This window comes from Homarus americanus, unplaced genomic scaffold, assembly GCF_018991925.1.
Source record: "Homarus americanus isolate GMGI-L3 unplaced genomic scaffold, GMGI_Hamer_2.0 scaffold24694, whole genome shotgun sequence".
Classification (NCBI taxonomy): Eukaryota; Metazoa; Arthropoda; class Malacostraca; order Decapoda; family Nephropidae; genus Homarus; species Homarus americanus.
The window spans coordinates 4,914,962-4,936,058 of NW_024732780.1; the positions used below are offsets into that span (position 1 = coordinate 4,914,962).

General features: G+C 41.0%; 1 protein-coding gene across 1 annotated transcript; it reads right to left on the bottom strand.

Moving 5' to 3' along the window:
* Window positions 1-7,117: 7,117 nt before the first annotated feature.
* On the bottom strand, window positions 7,118-21,091 carry LOC121868964. The gene is made up of 2 exons (XM_042369996.1): window positions 21,009-21,091; window positions 7,118-7,666 (listed from the first exon to the last, which is right to left on the bottom strand). The coding sequence occupies exons 1-2, from the start codon at window positions 21,080-21,082 to the stop codon at window positions 7,201-7,203; spliced, it is 540 nt and encodes a 179-aa protein (XP_042225930.1). The 5' UTR covers window positions 21,083-21,091; the 3' UTR covers window positions 7,118-7,200.
* Window positions 21,092-21,097: the final 6 nt, after the last annotated feature.

Consider the following 21,097-nt stretch of genomic DNA (forward strand, 5'->3'; position numbering starts at 1 on the left):
CCTTTACAGCTATCCGCAGTATGGACCCGAAGGCGTGCTTCTTCACGACGATGGACGCCCTGTGTGGATACTGGCAGATAGAGCTTGCCGAAGAAGACTGACCACTTACAACTTTCATGACCCCGCATGGACGTTACAGTTATTGCCGTGGCCCCATGGGATTCGCCGCTACAGGAGATGCTTTCTGCCTTCGAGGCGATATGGCTCTACAAAGTCTGGCAAACTGCGTGAAAGTGGTCGACAACATACTCTTGTACGATGAGGACTACATGGATCACCTCTGCCGTATCTACGAGGTACTCAACAGGTGACGGAAGCACGGCATTACCCTAAATGCCGACAAGTTTGTTCTGGCCGGCTCTTCAGTGGACTTCTGTGGGTACACCCTCTCAGGGAATGGTATTGCAGCTGACCCTAACAAGGTCCACGCTACCACGGATTTTCCCACCCCAGCTAACCTCACCGACTTGAAGTCCTTCATTGGTCTCGTCAACCAGTTAGCAGAGTTTTCCCCGGACATCTCCGCAGCCGCCCAACTACTTCGCCCCCTATTGAACCCCAAGAGGACATTCCTGTGGACTCCCAACCGCGACAAGGCCTTCCAGCAAGTGAAACAGGCCCTGTATAGTCCACCAGTCCTTGCCACGTTTGACCCAGCCTTGCCGACGGTTCTGCAGATAGATGCCTCACGCTTGTACGGCGTGGGATACACCCTATTGCAGGCTCATGGTGGAGGGCAGTTCCGGCTCGTCCAGTGTGGCTTGCGTTTCCTCTCTGACACTGAGACACGCTATGCCACCATTGAGTTGGAGCTGTTGGCTGTGGTTTGGGCAACGTCCAAGTGCAGGCTTTACCTCATAGGCCTGCAACACTTTCACCTAGTGACCGACCATCGCCAGCTCGTCCCGATCCTCAACCACTACACGCTTGACGCCGTTAAGAACCCTCGCCTCCAGCGTTTGAAGGAGAAGCTCTCGGCATACATCTTCACAGCAGTGTGGCGTGCTGGTAAGGAGCTCTGCATCCCTGATGCCTTATCCCGCTCTCCTGTCAGCCGCCCTACTCCAGAAGACCATATGCTCGACGCCGACCTTGCTCTTTCCGTCAGGACTGTGGTCACCCTACACGCCGTCCAATCCCTTCGATCGGACCTGTCACCAGATGACGACAAGGCAATGGAGGACCTTCAAACAGCGGCCCGAGATGACCCTTCCTACGTCCGACTCGTCGAGTGTGTGAGGAACGGATTCCCTAGCAACAGCTACGACCTTCACAACACCCTGCTCCCGTATTGGAAACTCCGCGATGAACTCTACTGCGACGGGGACCTTGTTCAGTATGAAACACGTGTAGTTGTCCCTCCTGCCTCACGTCCCCACGTCTTGGCTCGCCTTCACGACAGTCACCGCAGAGCTGAGGCCACCAAATGACGTGTAAGACAGACTGTGTTCTGGCCTGGCATCGACTCCGACATCTCCAACGCTGTCCATGCGTGTGAGCCCTGCCAAGTATTACAACCCAGCCAGCAGCAGGAACCCTTCATGAGTGACAACAACCCCACCCGCCCCTTTGAGTCTGTGTCGGCCGACTATTTCTGCGCATCAGGAAAGTCCTTCCTGGTTATCGTTGATCGTCTCTCTGGTTGGCCGGTTGTCATCAAGTGCGGTAATGACACAACGTCTGCCGCCACCATCAGCCAGTTCCGCCACTAATTCCGTGACGAGAGCGTTCCTGTGTGCCTGCAAACCGACGGAGGGCCCCAGTTCACAAGCCGGGACTTTGCTGCATTCCTTGACCGATGGGGAGTCCGGCATGTGGTGTCATCGCCCTATTACCTTCAGTCCAATGGCCACGCTGAGGCTGCTGTCAAATCCTTGAAGCACCTTATCCTCAAAGTGGCCCCTTCTGGGAATATTGGCTGCGAGGCCTTCGATCTGGATCTCCTCAAACTCTGCAACACACCCAATTACACCGGATGCTCCCCTGCCCAGGTCTTGTATGGACGCCCCCTCCATTCTTGTGTCCCTCCTCACTCTCAGTCCTTCTCCAAGATAGAGGATTGTGATCGCCGAGCTGCCGAATGTGTTCAAGACATCGTCGCCTGCTACAATGACCACGCCTTTTCTCTCCCCAAGTTGAGTGTCAGCACCCAAGTGTGTGTTCAGGACCCGACCTCAATACGTTGGGACAAAGTGGCCGTAGTCATGGGTCTCGGTTGGTCACGGGACTACCAGGTGCGGTTACCCAGTGGTCGTGTGTGGTGGAGGAACCGCCGTTTTCTCCGCCCCGTAACAACGCCTTCTGCTGACCCTGCCACCAGTGTTGAGTCCCATATCCTCCCCAGTGATCAAGCCCCTCGACGCTCAGAATGGATCCAAAAGAAAAGGTCCACTCAAGACTTTGCTATGAGCGTATAGGGGGGAGGAGGTGTATGTATATTATGTATGTTGTATGTATACTATGTATGTACTCCATTTATATACATTACTTATCTAGTCAGTGGCGTGTGGCAATGCCCTTTATCATGTCCCACATGCTTAGATAATGTACCTGGCGACATCTGGAAGCTGCTAATGTATCACTTGCCACATGTCGCCTGAGAGGTCAGAGAGAGGTCAGTTGACCCATAGTGAGTGTAGGGACTACTGGCGCTGGGATTGCGCACCTCTGTACTTCCGTCAAATAGAACCTACAATACTCTACAGGTGTTTGTGTTCGCCTCTGTAGTTAGAACTGAGTACCCAGAACCCCTACAGAAAGGGTAGATAATTACGAAAAACAATGGAAAATCCAAACCCGAAATTCACAGTGATACCCTAATGCAGAAGGAAAACCCATCCATTAGTAACCAATAATGCCCAGATAGAACCCAAAAGCAGAGGGACCCTCCTGAGCCTGCATATATCCATGACAGGTTACTCCTATCATGTCCACGCCAGGAAGGAAAAAGCAAAAAGAGAGCTGAGAAAACTATACCGCTTTAAAGCGCTTCCTCAGAAAATAAAACTCCACCTAGTGACATCATTTATCACACCGATATTAACTTACCCAGCAATACCTCTTCATATTATGAGCACCATTCAAATATTAAAATTACAGGTGGTTCAAAATGAAGCCCTAAAATTCGTCACAGGCGAAAGATACCCCTTCACCAGAACCACAGCCGAGATACATAGAGACCTGAGAATGAAACCCATCAACCAGCAGCTGCACACCCTGGTCAGCAGAATCTGGCAAAAGATAGAACGATCACAGCAAGAACTACCCCCGATCTACACGGCCAGGCAATAGACAACCTCCCTAGACCAACATCCACCAGTAGGGTCGGCGGAATATAAAATAAGGCCCTTAAAACACCCATGTATGGGATAGAGTAGGATGTCTAGTGCCTGTACTGACAGATAATAACTAACCCATGACACAACCCTAACACTATTAGCTTAGCTAGGCGGTCAGCCCGCCCACTCTTACCTCCTCCTAAACTTCTTCAATTTCCGAACTATAACTTCCTTCCCCCACCTCTAATCTTCTTTCACCCCTCCTTTCTCTACAAAAAAAAAAAAAAAAAAAAGGCCAAGGACACCGAGGGGCCGGGTCCCCTAATGCGCTCCCCCGCTGGCGTGCCGGCACCTGGGGCCCATCCACTCCAGTTCTCCACATCAATTGACCACCATGCGGACATGCCAGTGGACTACGTATCTACGCCAAGAAGGACGTCCCCTACCAACCTCTCGACGTCCCCCTTGAAGCCGACACTACCGACGTACACGCCATCACAATCACACTAAAAGGTATGTCCCTCAATATTGTCAATGCCTATGGCTATGGCCTGGCACTTGACATTATTAGGGACCTGCCACGCTTTGCCATAAATAGATAAATTGTACCGGGATATTTCCCCCCACACACTCATCATTCTGTCACTTTATGTAACTTGCTGACAAAACCCATGACCCTTCAGGCTTTTACGCCTTAATGCATGATCATAAAAGGCAAGCATGAACTATGCTTGCTTCCCAGATGGGCACTGTAAACGCTTCTGCGCTTCACCTTGCACAGGATGTAAGGGGGTGCCCAATAAACTAGCCCCCTCCGGGGCAATCTAATCTGACTCTGACCTATATATACTGTCAATAAATACGGTGTATTTCTTTGTGTATGAACCTCTGTCCTGCGTGGCAGTGAACGGTGTATGTGTGTATATATATATATATATATATATATATATATATATATATATATATATATATATATATATATATATATATATATATATATATATTTATTTATTTATATATATATATATATATATATATATATATATATATATATATATATATATATATATATATATATATATATGCAAGTAAATCACTGTAGGTGCGCATGATCTAGGTATCTAGGTTATCAGCATATATATATGTAATATTCAGAAATTTCAGAGTAATTTCAAACACCGCGCCATTGGCGATACTAAGCATTCAAGGTCGTCGGAAGGAAGAGAGCGCTCCCTGCACATAGCGAGAGGTTGTGGAACTAGGCCTAAGTGATATTAAATGTGATTTGCCGAATTAATAATGATGCGATTCATGAAGTTAAGGGACTATTATTGAATTTGAAATTATTATCGATCGTTTATCAGTCTGAATAATGTTACGGGTGTCCCAAGGAGTTATTAGTTAGGCGGAAAATATGTCACGTAGGCCTAAGCTAGCGCCTAGGAGAGACGCGACGCTGGCTGGTCCTCAGTCACGGGGAAGCATTCAGACAAACAAGACGTCCCTGCGCGTCCGTCACAAAAATAGTCACGTGGCCTAGTCACCTGTGTTGCACTATTGCAGTATAACAAGTAAGTCTCATTCGATCTCAGACAGGGTTAGATAGGGCAGTGGTAAAGTTAACAAGAGCTAACAGTGAGTTCATTTCAGGGTTTCCGTCAGAACCCACTGACCGGAGTTTGACTGGAGAAGTTGACTGCGAGAGATTGACTGCCGTTTGAGACTGCCGTTGATGATTGAGGGTGGGGATTGTCGCCATTGGACCGATCAGTGTAGGCCTGTCACTGTTTAGCGGGGTATCAAAGGATCTCTTGAGAGAATCTAGCCGTCTGGGTGCCCAGCTGACGACGGGACGATCGTTGGGGTCATCAGCTCTCCTCTACCTCGGCTCACAATACCACATGTTCCAAGCAGCTTAGTGAAACCCTCTTGCTAATGGGAAGCTAAAGCTTCTCTCAACTGTACAAGGTCTGATTGGCTCACTCCTTTCCGCTTTATGGATGTACCCGGGGGTAAAGTGAAGCTAGCTGAGTGGTACAGGGTCGCACACTGCGGCCAAGAGTCAGTGGAGTTTAGAGGTACACTTTCCAAGGTGGAGAAAGGCTGATTTGGGCCTTCAACTAAGGGTGCCTGTTGGTTGTGCCTTAAACGACTACGGAGTGCAGGTGGAATCTGTGTGTGTGTTAGGTTAGGAAGCATGGTTCACGGGTGTTGGTGGACCCAGTAACATATCAATAATAGTGACAATATATTTGGGTGTAGTTAATACCATTTCTCAGTTACTGATATTATCTTGACGTGTGTAGTTTAATATTTCTTAAATAATTTTGATAGTATAGTTTTTTTAATGTTTCAGCATCTAATTTTTCTTCATAATTCCGATCTCAGGTATAACCTTTGTTCCCCAGAGTAGTGGTTAAGTTAGGTTAGGAAGTGTGCATCTGTTGGGGTGATATAATTTTGTTGACTGCCCTTAAGGCCTATTCATTGTAGAGTATTTAATTTCTTTTTTTTGATACCATTTCCTCACTGACTGATATAATTTTGTTGAAAACCCTTAAGGCCTGCATCTGTTGGTGTAACATAATTATATTGAGTGCCCTTTAGGCCTATTCATGGTGGAATAAATAATTTCTTATATTTATACCACTTCCGCAGTGGTGGATATTATTCTGTGAAAGCCCTTAAGGCCTGTTTCATGTGTGCAAGCAACATTTCTTAATACCTCAAATTTATTGTTGCCTGAGTTTCTAATAATTTCTATATCATGTATAACTTTTATTCCCCACAGTAGTGTTTTAAGTTCAAGTTAAGAGGTGGGCATATTGGTGTACCATTATTTGATTGTGTTTGTAGTGTTGGAGGGAATATAAGTGTCTAAATTTTACAGTGTGTCTCATTCATCCCAGTCACAGACGCTATCCTTCCACGGGTCACGGACAAGTCATTTTGTTTAGTAGATTTAAGTGTTCTTGTGCTGGTTCGGGATTTTTCTCACTAAGGGGCGCTTCCACTGCCATTACCATCTAATAATCTTTAATAAACCCCAAGTCAAGTGAGAAAATAAAGTCCAGTAAATTCCGACCAGTTACATATACTGTATATATATATAAATATATACATATATATGTATATATATATATATATATATATATATATATATATATATATATATATATATATATATATATATATATATATATATATATATATAAATATACATATATATAAATAAATATATATAAATAAATAAATATATATAAATAAATAAATATATATAAATAAATAAATATATATAAATAAATATATATAAATAAATATATATAAATAAATAAATATAAATAAACATAAATAAATATATATAAATAAATATATATAAATAAATAAATATAAATAAATACATATATATATATATATATATATATATATATATATATATATATATATATATATATATATATATATATATATATATATATATATATATATATATATATATATATATATATATATAACTATATATTTTCCATTTTTAGTCCACATAACACGCGATCGAACACGACTACTCAGCCAGGACTTGAACCTGTTCCACGAGTGAGATATTCTACCCCATACCACAAGTGCTCTTGTGGTATGGTCGGTAGCATTCCCTGGTCCCATGCATTAGGTCCAGGGTTCGAGTCCTGGCTGGTGAGGTCGTTGATTATATATATATATATATATATATATATATATATATATATATATATATATATATATATATATATATATATATATATATATATATACTAATAATACTATTAGTTAGAATATGATTAAATTAACTGTAGTATAACTAATGGTAATAAGAAGTAAAAATTGACTTTCTTCCTTATACCTAAATGGCCATTTTCCTGCACTTCTAATATCCATGTAAAATTTATTAATAAGTATCACCAATGTCTTGGAACATCCAAGAAACAATGTGTGTATTGATAAATTCTGGCATTTTGGTAAACATAGCCCGAGAGGCTTTGTTGTCAAGTTCTACATTGGCAAGAGGGAAGTAGCCCTGGTTTGCCTGTAACCTCGCAGCTGCCCTGGTCACGAGAGTTCCGAGGCCTTGCTTTTTGTAGCTTTCCTCCGTTCTCAGCATGCCCAAGGCTCCGTTCTTAGCTGACGCAATCAAGGAGATGGGTATATCCTCGTCTCCAGCTGGCAATATATTCTCCAGGGCTACCAGAGTGTCCTCCTTGGTACTATTGTCCAAGAACACGCCTACTGATGGCACTTTTTGGTTAAATCTCAACATTGGTTCCAGAGGAAAATTCTTGTCGAACTTACTCTCCTCCAGGAGTCGTCGGACGCCAGCTTTACCAAGCTTGCAGAGACGGAGCCCCGAGGGACACCTGAGGTAAGGGAGGTGAAGGTTTATGGTCTCACAAACATAATCTAAAATAAATAAGTACAATACACAATGGATTCCTGTCTTGCTAATGTCGATCTAGCTAGGGTCTATGTAAGCTCTCTGTGACCAGAATGTCTTTCTCCCTCTTACAGTTCCTACTGTATAATGAGGGTGATCTGTTAATTTCTCAATGCATGGTAATAAGCTAGTTGAATGAGCATGGTCTGATATGCTATTAAAAGAATGAAAATGGAAATTGGATACAATGGTAAAATAATTTATTATATTTGTAGGAAACAATAATAAGAGGATATACAAGAAAAAGAAAGCTGAGGACGCATTTTCCTTTCCAATGCGTCCTTAGTTTATTGTCACAAATATTTTAGGGGAGCTGCAGAGATTTTCAACATACAGTAGATGAAAGAGAAGCTAAAGTTGTTAATAGTGTTATACCGGGAAGAAAACAAGGGGCCCTCTGATAATTTTCTTGTGAACTACTACATTGCTGTCAGTCGGAATCTAGTATGGCGATCATCCAGCTATGATACAATAGTGTGAGTTATTAAGGATGTCACCAACGTTGGTGACTAAAGAGGCCGATACGGGACCGGTAGGATCGTTACCAGATGTTGTACATGTGAGGGAGGAGCGGCGTCAGCGTCTTTCCGGCGTTGGCGCTTGTCTGCCTCGTTATGCAGTCGAGGTAAGTCGAAAGTATTGACACCTTCTTGTGTGTTTATTGTGAGTATAACGAGTGTTAGTAGCCTATATGAAGGAATGCTTGAACTAATTGTTGTGGTTGGATTAGAATCTCTGGTGTTTTAGAGTAATGATAGATTAAGAAAAAAAATACATATCAATTATGGGAGTTTGGAGACTTAATAAAAGTAGAGGGTTATGAATGTATAATGTTGGAAAGTCTCTGAAGAATGTGAAGGGAGTAAGCACAGTGAGATGGTACAGGCAGGAAGATTGCATGGCAGTTGAGAGACTGGAAGCAAAAGGTAATGAAATAAAAGTAAAAGAACAAAAGTGAGAGAAAGATCATAAAAATGATGACCAGACTATATTGCGAGAGAGTGAAATCTAGAAGAGTTACATTGAATAATGTTAAAAGCATGATTACCAATCATGTACAATAATTCATTTTGTACGTGATAAAATCACCATGATTGAACCTGACAAATCAATTCAGCATTTACATATAACTGAAGATGATTATTTCATCCTTAGAATTTACTCACAGACCAGGAAAAGAAGGAGCGAGTTTCTTGAATTTTCAGAAAATACGCCTCGGAGAAATCCGAGCCAATTTCAATTCCGGGCCTTGGAGAGTTTCAGCTAACGGAGATGGACTTAAGTTAAGTTTCCAAGATCCCAGCCTCTAGTGCACTTAAATTGCTTTGTACAGTACATATGGTCTTAGCTAAGGCAGATGACTTAAGTGCGCTAGCAAAAGGTTAATTGCACCAGCAGAGACTTAAGATATTGTAAATAGATTCTTTTAATGTATTCATTTACATGCAAGTTCTGTTTTTCTTTTGTTGTCATTGACAGGTATGTAATATTGAGCTTATTTTTACATTGTGTTTTTTTTTCAATTTTTTTGATTTTGTAAACTCTTTCTTGGTTCATTTCTAAGTACTGAGTTTTAAATATGTTTTGTTATTTTGTCATGTAAAATTTAATTTCATATATAACCATCAGTTTAGAATAAATATATAGATATACAAAGGAATAATCATTTAACCATATCCTGTTTCATATTCAGATGCTTCATTATATATTTGATGAATATAGAAATAGCTCATCTTACAAAAATAATTTGACTACAGTATTTATATACATAAATATAATTTGACTTCAATACAAGGATACAATGAAAATTTGATTCATGTTTGGTTTGGTGAAGATGTCAAACTAGCATTTACAGATCTTAGGTAATGTAAGAAAAGCCTAACATAACTATGAGAAAATTTAGTAATTCTCAGCAACATTGAAATGAGCTACCCACACACTATGAGTGGCTGGTTTGATCCTGTAATGTAAGACAGGCAATATTAAGCTGTGGGTGGAATGATGAATCACTGCTGACAACTCCCTTAACCTAATCTAAGGAAAATATAAGGATTGTTTCTTTGGTGCTTCTTCAGAATTCATATGCCACTTACATTAGTGGCAAAATGGATATGTTTTCCTAAAAGTTTATGTGAAAATCCCTGCAATCTGGTATTTCCCACTGACAATGAGTTAATCCTAATACTGGCAGAAACAAGTACTGTACTGTACTCTCATAACATATGCCTTAATTGATATTTTTATTATATTTTTTTTATATTTAAAATTTTACAATTTACATACAGTATGTACATGGATATTATGTATTAATATATTTGTCTGTGAAATATGTGGATTATTTTTGTTTTAAAATAGTGTACTCGTGATCACCCATATATTATAACATTTCCTGTTTTTAATAAAGGCTATAATCTACCATGAGCATGATCATTGTATTCTTATCCTTATTATTACTACAGTTAATATTAAACATTAAAAGCCGCATTAATAATTTGCTATTAACATTGCATACCGTATTCAGGATATTTTTTAACCATTCAATTATCTCTTTGTTATGGAAGCAGATGTAAAATAAATGTTCAGTAATGGATATTGTACCTCATCACATCTTATACAACTATCATCTTGATTTATGTTTAACATGTTTAGTCTCTGATTAGTTGGTAGAATTTCATGAATATACCTACAGGGTATATGAGTTCCATGACATTTGCTCACAAGACGAACCTAACCTAACGTAACATTTGACTTCCTTTCCATTAATGTTGCGAGTATTTGCATTGTGAGCATTTGTCTTGTGAGTATGTGAATGAATTACCACCATATCTCACCTCCTCTTTCACCTAACCTCTTTCCTTGCTCTTTCCCCTCCCTCTCTCACTAATACTACCACTGCTATTATATTCTCCCTGTCATCTTTCACTCATCTTTTCCTCCCTAGTGAAACCTTTCACTCTCTCAACGCAGATTTCCGCATAAAGTAATACGATGAAAATATGTTCCCTGTGTTTTCGATCACATTTTATCAAAACACATTTATCAAATATCTACTGTGTGTGTGGGGGGGTGGGGGGGGGGGCAAAGCTGTAGCCAACCTTGAGAGCATGTCGCGTCTAGCATATTAATAATATTGAACCTTGTGGACCATGGTCATAAGGTCAGAATTGTCCAGCAGTTAGTTTGGGGTTTCCCCCTTCTAATGTGTCTGGTTCCTATGGAGGACAGTTGGATATTTAACACATGCCAATGTAATATTTATATTCCATACATACAAGACTCATTTCCATTTATGCATTATTACATGAGTTCAAAAGGAAAAAAATGGGCTGCTTAGCCTCATGCACTTTTTGACAACTTGGTGGGTGGGTGGGTGGGTATTAGGGTGTGTCATAGGAGGGAAGATCAGCTAAAACTAATGGCCCATCACTTTTTTGGTAGATTTTAGTGTATATAAACAGAAAATAATTTCAGTTTCAATATTTTGCAACCTTTTGCTAGGTAAATTTTAGCGTGAAATTTATCGAAAATCTAACGTACAGCTGCATTAGTGCATTACAATTAAATAGTGAACATTGCTTTCTGACCTATTACAGTTATATGTAATCTGGGACGAACATGTCATAGCTGAAAATTGTCAAAGAAATATGTAAAGCAGTGGAAAACCATATATTTTGATTATCGGCGAGGCTAACTACCTATAAACAAGTAATATTTTACGATTGGCAAAAGTCCTGGGAAAATGAACCAACAAGTCAAAAGCTAAAAATGATCAAATTATCAGTTTATCGTTGGTCACCATCAAAACAATCCTCTCGACATCACGAAACTATTCTGAATCGTCTAAGAATTGGGCATACGCGATTGACTCATGGGCAACTCATGTCTTCCCTAATGGAGCCCCACCTATATGCTCCAACTGCCGAACACAAATAACAGTCCAACATATTCTCATTGAATGCCCTATTTATAATTGGTATCGAACAATGTGCTTCACTAACCCTACAATGTAAGATATTTTAGCAGAGACCCCAAATTTTCCTTAAGTTCAGTTTTGACCTTTTTGAAATACCGTAATCTCCTCCGAACAATATAACACTAAATTATAGAAACACACATATATGTTAACTAATCCCTCTGGCCAGCTCTAGAAAAGACTGAAATGGGTGTCAGTGGTCTGGTTAAACTAAATATTGATTATGATGATGATGATGATTATCGGGGAATGTTCACTCTACAGTCGCAGGGGTGGTGGTGGAGGTTTGGGGGGGGGGGGAAGATCCACTTGCAGTTCACTATGAATACATGAAATAGGAAGGGTTTCTTGGGCAGTTGATCCAAAAAGATTTACCAAAACGTTATGCCAGAGTAATAATACTTAACCTAGGTGCTACTAATACCATTAATTTCCTCTAGTATATGAAAGCCTGCATCAGTTACAACAACATAATATTACTCTGCCATTTCAGATATGCCTGCAGGACGAGCAAATTCGTCGGCAGTGATTGCTGAGCGAGGCCGAATCATTAGGATGTGAAGAGCCGGGGCAACTGCGCCGAACAATGCTGTCGAAGTGGGAAGCAGCACCAAGACGATTAGGAGGTGGATCCGCCGGTGGGAGGAAGAGGGCTCAGTGGAGACGAAACCTCGAAGCGGGAGGCCACGAGTAACGACGGCAAGGATGGACGCCATGATCGTGGCAGTTGCAACGGTATATCCAATGCAAACATTAGTGGAGTATACAAGAAATCTGGGCCTCAACTGCCATCACATGACGACGAGACGCCGACTTCATGACGCCGGGATCGACTACCATATTCCAGCTTACAAAGGGTGGCTAACACCTACTCACAAGGAGTATCGACTCGGCTTTGCATTGGAACACCTTCCACATAGAGAAGAATACTGGAGAACCATTATATTTACCGATGTTCAGGTCAGTGGGAGCCGAAGCAAGGCAGTGCTGGTTGCCCCCCCAACACACGCTACCAGGAGAAACACATTCAACATCGCGCAGTGAGTGGTAGGGTGTCAGTGTCATTCTGGGGGTGGATGTGGGCGCATGGGCCCTGGTGAACTGGTAAAGATCAATGGCCGTTTCACTGGTGACCAGTATGTAGACATCCTGGAGCAAGTGCTAATTCCTACAGTCCGGACTCTGGCAGTTCCAGCCCCCTACACTATCAGGCTGGTTCATGATAACAGTCCCATTCATACCAGCAACAGAGTGAAGGACTACCTCCAGGATCACCCTGAAATTGAGGTCATCGACTGGCCAACACTAGGGTGTGACATTAATCCGATTGAACATATTTGGGCCATGATGAAACGTGATTGGGATATTGGGGAGCAGCGAACCTGCGCAGCAATAGAGGCCAAAGCTTACGACGTGTGGGAGAGTATACGTCGACGACCATGGGTGTGCCTGAAGCTGGTCGACTCCATCCCTAATCACCTTGATGAAGTCCTGGACCAAATACTAAGATGTGTGTATTGGTGTAATGTTTGGATTTTAGTATTGTTTGTAAATACAATTAATATATATTAACTCACCTACAGTGTTATCTTAAATCCATGTCCTTAATGATGTCTTAAACTATGTCGCATAAAAATTCATAACAAAGTAACTTAACAGCCACAAATTATGTATTGTGTGGTATACAATGATCTGTATGACACGTCGTGGAATGTGTTGTGTTATAACACAATATAATTATATAGTTACAATTGCTACCATCATTGAAATGCTCATGATGTTCAGCACACAATATTAATAATAACTGAGCACACTCCAAAATATATGAAGCTTGCATATTGTGGTGGGGTGTTTAAACACTGGAACTTGGAAGAATTGGAACTAAATTAAGTCTGAATACTATTTTACAATACTGAAATTTTTTCACTCCACTCTTTTTAACATAAGTATATAATTATATAATATTGCATATTATCACAAATATTTATTAAGCAAAGGATGGGTGGAATATAAATAAATATTACCATAATCTCTTTGTCGGAATAACAAGAAAATTGTGACGTGGTCGCTGAGTAAAACTAGCTGATCCTTGCATATATCACTTTTATCATTTAATATATTCCATTCTTTAAAGTATCATTGTGACCAGAGAGGCAATAAGAACCCAGGACACTGCACCTGTTCAATGAATTCATAACCATAAAGAAACGACAGTAAGACAAAACGTAGTTAAAAAGGCAGCTTGAAATTATGGTGGTATAAATAATAAATAAACTTGCCTCTCATCCAGCCCCCACCTCCTCTATTTCACCGCCCTCCCCAACCCAACACACACTACAGTGGGAGACATCTGTTGGCCGACCATAGCATTTCGCCCAGCTGTTTCGAAACTTTAGACTCAAGGCTATTCGAAACCTCACTGTGGCTGGGTAGTGGACACGACTTTTGTGCACTATAGTATGTACTGGTGTTTGTCGATCATTTCTCTAGAATTGTGATTTTAGTCCCAGTGAAGGATGAAAAAGCTCACGCCCTAGTTATGCATCTCATATGTCCTTTTACTGCTTCCAAAGTTCTTCTCTCCGACAACGGATTAGAGTTCATGAATCAACTTTTAACACAAATATGTCTACAATACGGCATCCAACAAAGCTTCATACCAGCTTATCGTCCGCACGCAAATGGCCTCGTTGAAAAAAATAAAACGTAAAATCCAAGAGATCCTTCGTCAGATACTGAATCGAATCCAATGCACAATGCATGGGAGAATTGGTTACCTCAAGTCGCAGTCTCCATTAACGTGTCGATCAATAGCTCCATGGGCAAATCACCCTACTATATTCTTTATGGCAAAGGCAAACGTCTGCCCTGTCTACAACGTGGACGATTTCCCAACAAAGCAAATCAGCGTCTTCACAGACATTCATGGTCAGTACGAAAACATTTAGCAGCGTCACGCGTTGAAATGATTTATAAACAACACAAACATGCTAAGCCTACAACACTAGACATAGGCGACACTGTCAAGGTGAGAGAACCTGAACGAATCTCAAAACTTGGGCCCCAATTTTCAGATCCTTTCCTAATTACCGCCAAGGAGACGGGCAACAAATTTACAATTGTGAAACCAGACTCACAAACTTCAGACGTAGTACATGAGGACAGACTTAAAAGGGTACACAAAGAGTTACTCCCCAGAGATGTCAACGATGTCCCAAACACATCGGTTCAGACCGCAAACACATCAAATACACCAACTGTATTCAATGATTATTGTTTAAAACTACGTTCTGTGAAACAATTCTAAGATGAATCCACCTCTTTCATGATGGCCGGGATCTTATCACTTCTACTCCCAGGGTTCGGTAGTTCGCTCCAGCGGCTCAATCTGGTTCATTAGGTCGCGAACTTTTTGAAGGCAATTGTACTTATATAAAGATTTGAGTTAATATTCTGATTGTATGAGATGTACTGTTTGTTGACGTTTTGGGGTACGATTGCATACAACTCTGAGATCAGGAAAATAACTGTAATCTTATTCCATCCATTATTCATCTAATATTTTTACATAATTTTACCTATCAGCATTATGAGTGAATGTTAGGATATACTTTCGTGAACGGAGGAAGAAAGGCATTATAAGATTAAGGTGGATAAGTTACTAAATTACGCAATAAGTGTTAAATGTTTGAAGTTGATATTTCTTTGATATCCTGGTTCATTTTGCACAGTTTTAATGAATAGTTCCTAGGATGTATTGTCAAAGTAATTATACTAAATGTCATCTTCAAGTGTCAGCTGGAGGTGGCAAAAGATTGTCTACATGATTCTGGTCTGTTAACCATAGCTGTTATTTCAGAATATGAGCCTCATTAATGGGTCTAGGAGTTGAAGTACTGCTGAAAGAGAACTATACAGCTATGGCAGTTACATTATCTATGGATGTCCGACTGGAGGATCCCCCCCCCCTCCCCAATGATTGGTCTCGAGTTGGTCAATTTGCCAGAAGTTGGTCACAAAGATCAAAAAATTCAGGGAGATAGTCAATAAAGGACACTCACTACAACTACTACTACTTTGCTGTCACTCGGAAAGGAGTATGACAATCATCCAGCTGTGATACAATGATATGAGTTATTAAGGATGTCACCTAGGTTGGTGAGTTCTGAGGTGACTAAAGACGCCGATACGGGACCGGCAGGTGGTCGATCACAGATGTTGGACATGTAGGAGGGGACTACATCTAGTGCAGGAAGGGGGGGGGGCGACAGCGTCTTTCCGGCGTTGTCGTTTGTCTGCCTTGTTATGCAGTTGGGCTAACTCAAATGTATTGACACCTTCTTGTATAATGTAATCGTCTTGCAGGTGAGGGGGTCGACTTGATACTTTTTCAGGTTTGTTTTAAGACTATCCTTATACCCTTGCAGTTGACCCGCCAGCATTATGTTTACTATTGGTTAGGTAACTGCAAAGTAGCTGCTTTGGCAGTCTACTGTCGTCCATGCAGGAAACATGGCCAGTCCAGCGTAGCTGTTCGTGGAAAATGGTAGCCTCAATGCTTCTACAGTTGTTGTCAGCAAGAATAATGGCATTTATTCTCCTGTCTTCCCAGCGAAATTGGAGGATGGACCTTAGACTACGTTGGTGAAAGTTTTCAAGTGCCTTGATGTGCCTCCTGCAAGGCAGGACAGTCTGAGCGGTCTCCCTTGTTCTTATAAATATTGACGATGGATGCATCTTTGAAAGCTTAGGGCATTTCCTCTTTTCCCATATATTCTCCAGGAGAGAGTGGAGACGACTGGTAAGCTTAGGTCCTCCTGCTTTATACACCTCGGCTAGGATTCCATCAGGCCCTTTGGCTTTGTTAATTTTCATCTCTTTGTTGGCAATAGCTTTCACTTCCAGGGATGGAGGATAGCTTAGGTGGGTCAGTTCTGGATGCTGAGGCACTTGCTGGGTAGTCAGGACATCCACATCGGTGTTTCGGTTGGGTAGTGAATGGTAGTGTTCCTTCCAGTGCTGAAGGAGGCCTTCTTTATTTCTCTTTGGTTATGGAGTTACCGTCGGATGAGCGGAGGGGGGCTGCATCACGAGTGATTGGCCCATATTTTTTTAGTGGAATTGAAAATTCGTGCCTCATGTGCTGATCTACAAATTTTTGTGTTTAATGTGCATTATTTCTAAACCAGTCATTCTTTATATTGGGAAGTTCCCGCTTGGCCGCCGCTTTCTTCTTACAGAGGGTATCAGCTTTGTTCCTCGGCTGAGGGTTGTTCTGCCAGTCAGTTAAAGCAGCACGTTTATCATCAACGAGTACATTGTTTGCCGGGTCAATTTTATCAAACCAGTCCTGGTGTATTGTTTCGATCATGCCGAGGGTCTCTCTGCAGGTTTTTGTATTGACAGTGTCGAGAATATTCCATTCGGCACTGGGAATTGGGTAGTTTGTTGTTGGGTTGTTTATCAGCCCTTGTTCAAGCTGCTCTCTGAAAGAATGTGCTACGGCTGGATCCTCCAGACGCTTATTGTTAAAACCTCTTTTGGAGGCTTGATGTCTTCACCATTTTGGGGTGACATGAAGTGAGAGCTTGACTGTGACAAGCCGATGATCAGTGTCGCAGTGTTCATAGCCACATATGGAGCAGGAGAAGAGACATCTCGGTGATCTCTTTCTCTGACAATGATGGTAGTTTATGAAATGACTGTGTTTGGATCGTGTGTGTTGCCACGAATCCTTGAACTTGTCGGCCTGCCTAAACAAGGTATGGGTGATAGTGAGCTTGTGTACAGCACACTTGGAATTACACTTCAGAGGTCCATTTCTCCCTACGGTTCCCTGCCAATGTCAGCACCTCTGCCAACTCTGGCATTGAAGTTCCCAAGGAGCACAACTTTATCTTCTCTGGGGATAGAGGTTAGAGCACTCTGTCGAGGTCGGCATAAGAAACCTCCTCTATGTCATACTCTGCATCTAGTGTTGGGGCATATGTGGTGATGAAAAAGGCATGACGTGAATGATTCAGTGGGACTCGGAGAGTCATGAGGCACTCTTTGATCCCGATAGGCATTTCAGTTAGCCTGTGTAGGATGCGTTGGTTTCTCTCCGCAGCTGGCTTACCCTTCCAGAAGAAGGTATAGCCACACCCCCGTTCTGTGAGTCGACCCTCATCTGGGATCCAGGACTCACTGATGGCTGCTATGTCGGTGTTATACCTGGGTTTACATGGTGGTCACCCTCTTCCGTCTATATCGCCATTGGGGTCGTAATGGAGCTCTGTAAGCATGTCTGCCTGATGTGGGGCTCCACTGCAGATTTTTTGTTCGGGGTCTACTCCTTTAGCCTTATACCTACCAAGGTTAATCCGCAAGGCGGCGGGGCAATGGTTGGTAGACACTAGAACGTGTCCACATGCCATTGGGCCTATGCGCCGTCGTTCTGGGGCCCACTGCTACTCCGATATCCCCTACTGGTTTAGCCTGGGCCCAGAGGCACACAGTTACCGTGTGTTGCCACGAGGAGGCACAGCAGGAGTCTTGTCGGTGAAGAGGCTGTGTACTGGCAGGGGAAGACTTATGCAAGTTGCTTCCCTTTTCGCCACGAGGGCTAGCCAGCGGTGGTAGCTGAAAGCAGTGCTTGCACCTTCAACGTAATTCTGCCACACTAGACGCATTTCACCACCATGTGCGACACACACACACACTGTTATCAAGAGATAACTCAGTGGATCGTGGTTTGAATGGTTATGATGATGCCAGACGTAAGATAAAGAAAGAAATAAAGAAATGTGAGCAAGAATTGTCAAGAAGAATATTTATCATTGCTCGATGAAAGTGTTCAGGACAGAATTACTGAAGAGGTAAATGATGCTGGGATGATTGTAATAATAGCAGATACAGCCCCAGATATTACTCATATGAATCAGCTAATTGTAGGAGTTAGATTTGTTGATTAAAATGTCAAACCTAAAGAACGACTTATAAAAACTGCAGAAATACAAGACAAGACAGGAGAAGGATGGCAAAAGCCATACTCAAATCCTTTTCAGAAAGTACAATTGACACACATACCATTAGGTTTCAAACATATGATAGTGCAGCAATAATGTCTGGAAAGTACAATGGTGCTCAAAAGAAATTATCTAATACGTTTGCTAGACCAATCACTTCCATTTCCTGTCAACCTCATGGCTCTAATTCAGTGATTGAGCGTGGCTGTAATGTAAGTGAACTAATTACACATATATAAGTTGTACTGTAATTTTGGTATGTATTTTTTAGCAGTAGCACCAGTCGTCATGCAACTATTAAGGAAAAGTTGGCACAAATTGAAAGTGCATTGCAATTAAAGCCAGTGGATGCCTTTTGGAAATCTTATGAAGAGATATGTGAAGTTTTGGAAGGAAATTTCACAAATGCTAAGAAGAAATATGATTCAGAAGCAAAAACAAATGCTAATGGTCTCCTCTACAAATTTTAGACTTTTGATTTTATTTTTGCTTTGATGTTCATGAAAAATATTCTGTACAAAACTAAGCACATGGTAGATGTGTTGCAAACTGAGGATTTAGATTTTCTAGATCTCTTATCTCTATGAAAAGTACATTGAAAATACTTCAGTCAATACAAAATGATGATGAGGCTCAGAAACATGTGATGGAGGTTGAACTCAACTTTGCAAAAAAATACTGATATTGATGGAGAAGAAGAGATCAGGAGAGTTCACCGTCAAAAGAAACAGCCCCCTCCCCCCCCCCCAAAATGATGATAATCCAAACTCTAGTGCTCAGCATAATTTATATTCCTATCATTGTAAGGAAATTAATGCAATTTTAGATATGATGATTTCTGCGTTGACTTCGAAATGTGAAAATCTGAAATCTTCATTTAAATATATTTCGGATGTTGTTGATACTAATGTTGCAGACTATGATGCAGAAAGCTTTATTGAAACCACGAAAAATCTGTCAGTAACCTATCCATCTGAAATACCTGAAACTAAACCCTTACTTGGTGAATTAGAAGTGTTCAACAATAATTTTTCTGAATATGTGGAACAACATCCTGTTGTGTAAAAACCATTTACTGAGCTGCAGAATGTGCACTGAATGCTCATAGAAAGTATCATTTAGTGTATTTCCTGTTGTAGCAAAATTTCCAGGTTGTTCTTGACAGCACCATCTTCAGTATGTGAACGTGAAAGGTCTTTTAGCGATACAGAAAAACGGTTGCATAACCTTATGTTCATAGCTTGTGAAAATAACATAACTGATTAGTAAGAGCTTCAAAAGATTGCAGATAATTGCAAGCTTAAACAAACTAGGAGAATTACAAATTAAGTTTAATTTCTATGAACAGGTTAATGCTGCTAATTTTATCCAAGCAGTAAATATAAAATAATAGCTGTTTTCAATATTTATTTCTATTTGAATAAAGATTTTACTTAATCCATCAAATTTCTATGCTAGTCTTTAATAATAAAACATTTAATAAAAAAAAAATTGTAGTTCGCTTGGTCATTTTTTTAATCCTCATTAGTTGGTCAAATTTGATAGGCTGAGTAGCGAGTGGACAAAAAAGTTACCCACCCCCCCAAAAAAAATCACAACCACTATGAGCTATCCCTGTTTAGCAGTCCATATACACCCGGACTTCCATACACAAACAATACCTTACTTGTCGAGAATCGAACCTTGGACCTCTACATGTGAACGGCAAGGAAAATAAAAGCAGTCCAAGGCTTTGTTTAATTTAACATAAAGACTGTTCATTCGTCTTATTCTTAAACAACAAAAAGGTCGTTTATTTGACTGCACCTAAACTCATGTACAGTGCATGTGATACTACGCCTGTAATTTATATTCCCATCATTTTTCCTTATATGAACACACTTTCTGCTTAAGAATGTTTCCACATTTCATTAACAGCCTGTGTTCTATTTGTTGTTTTAACGCTTTCTTGCCACTATCTAAACTTCTTGTAAATAATTTCCTTGTCAATTTGTTTCTTTCTTAGGCTTGTATTTCTATCCATCACAAAATTGGAAGGAAGGCAAAGACAATAGACACATATCAGTTAAGAAAGGGACACACATATTTATTCACACGTCAGTAATGGTGTGGTCACATTTTTTTACAAAACCTAACTTCAGACAGAACCACATGGACTTGAACAGTTATTCAATCATTGGTATTATTCAATATCCTCACAAAATATTATACCTGTCTGCTGCTCTTAAACAATCTGAGACACTCATTATCCAGGTAAGAGAGATATATGAGGGTTTGTCACCTACCTGAGGGTATCGGTGTCTAGGTGAAGGTGGTAGGTGAAGCAGTAGTTTTTTTCCTCAGTGAGACTGAGTCCCATCTTTTGAGCCAATGC

Excerpts from the sequence above, each read along its gene's own strand:
- LOC121868964 (XM_042369996.1), bottom strand. The coding sequence starts at position 21,082 with ATGGGACTCAGTCTCACTGAGGAAAAAAACTACTGCTTCACCTACCAC. Across the intron at positions 7,667-21,008 it reads CTAGACACCGATACCCTCAG|GTGTCCCTCGGGGCTCCGTC; the intron begins GTAGGTGACAAA and ends CCCTTACCTCAG.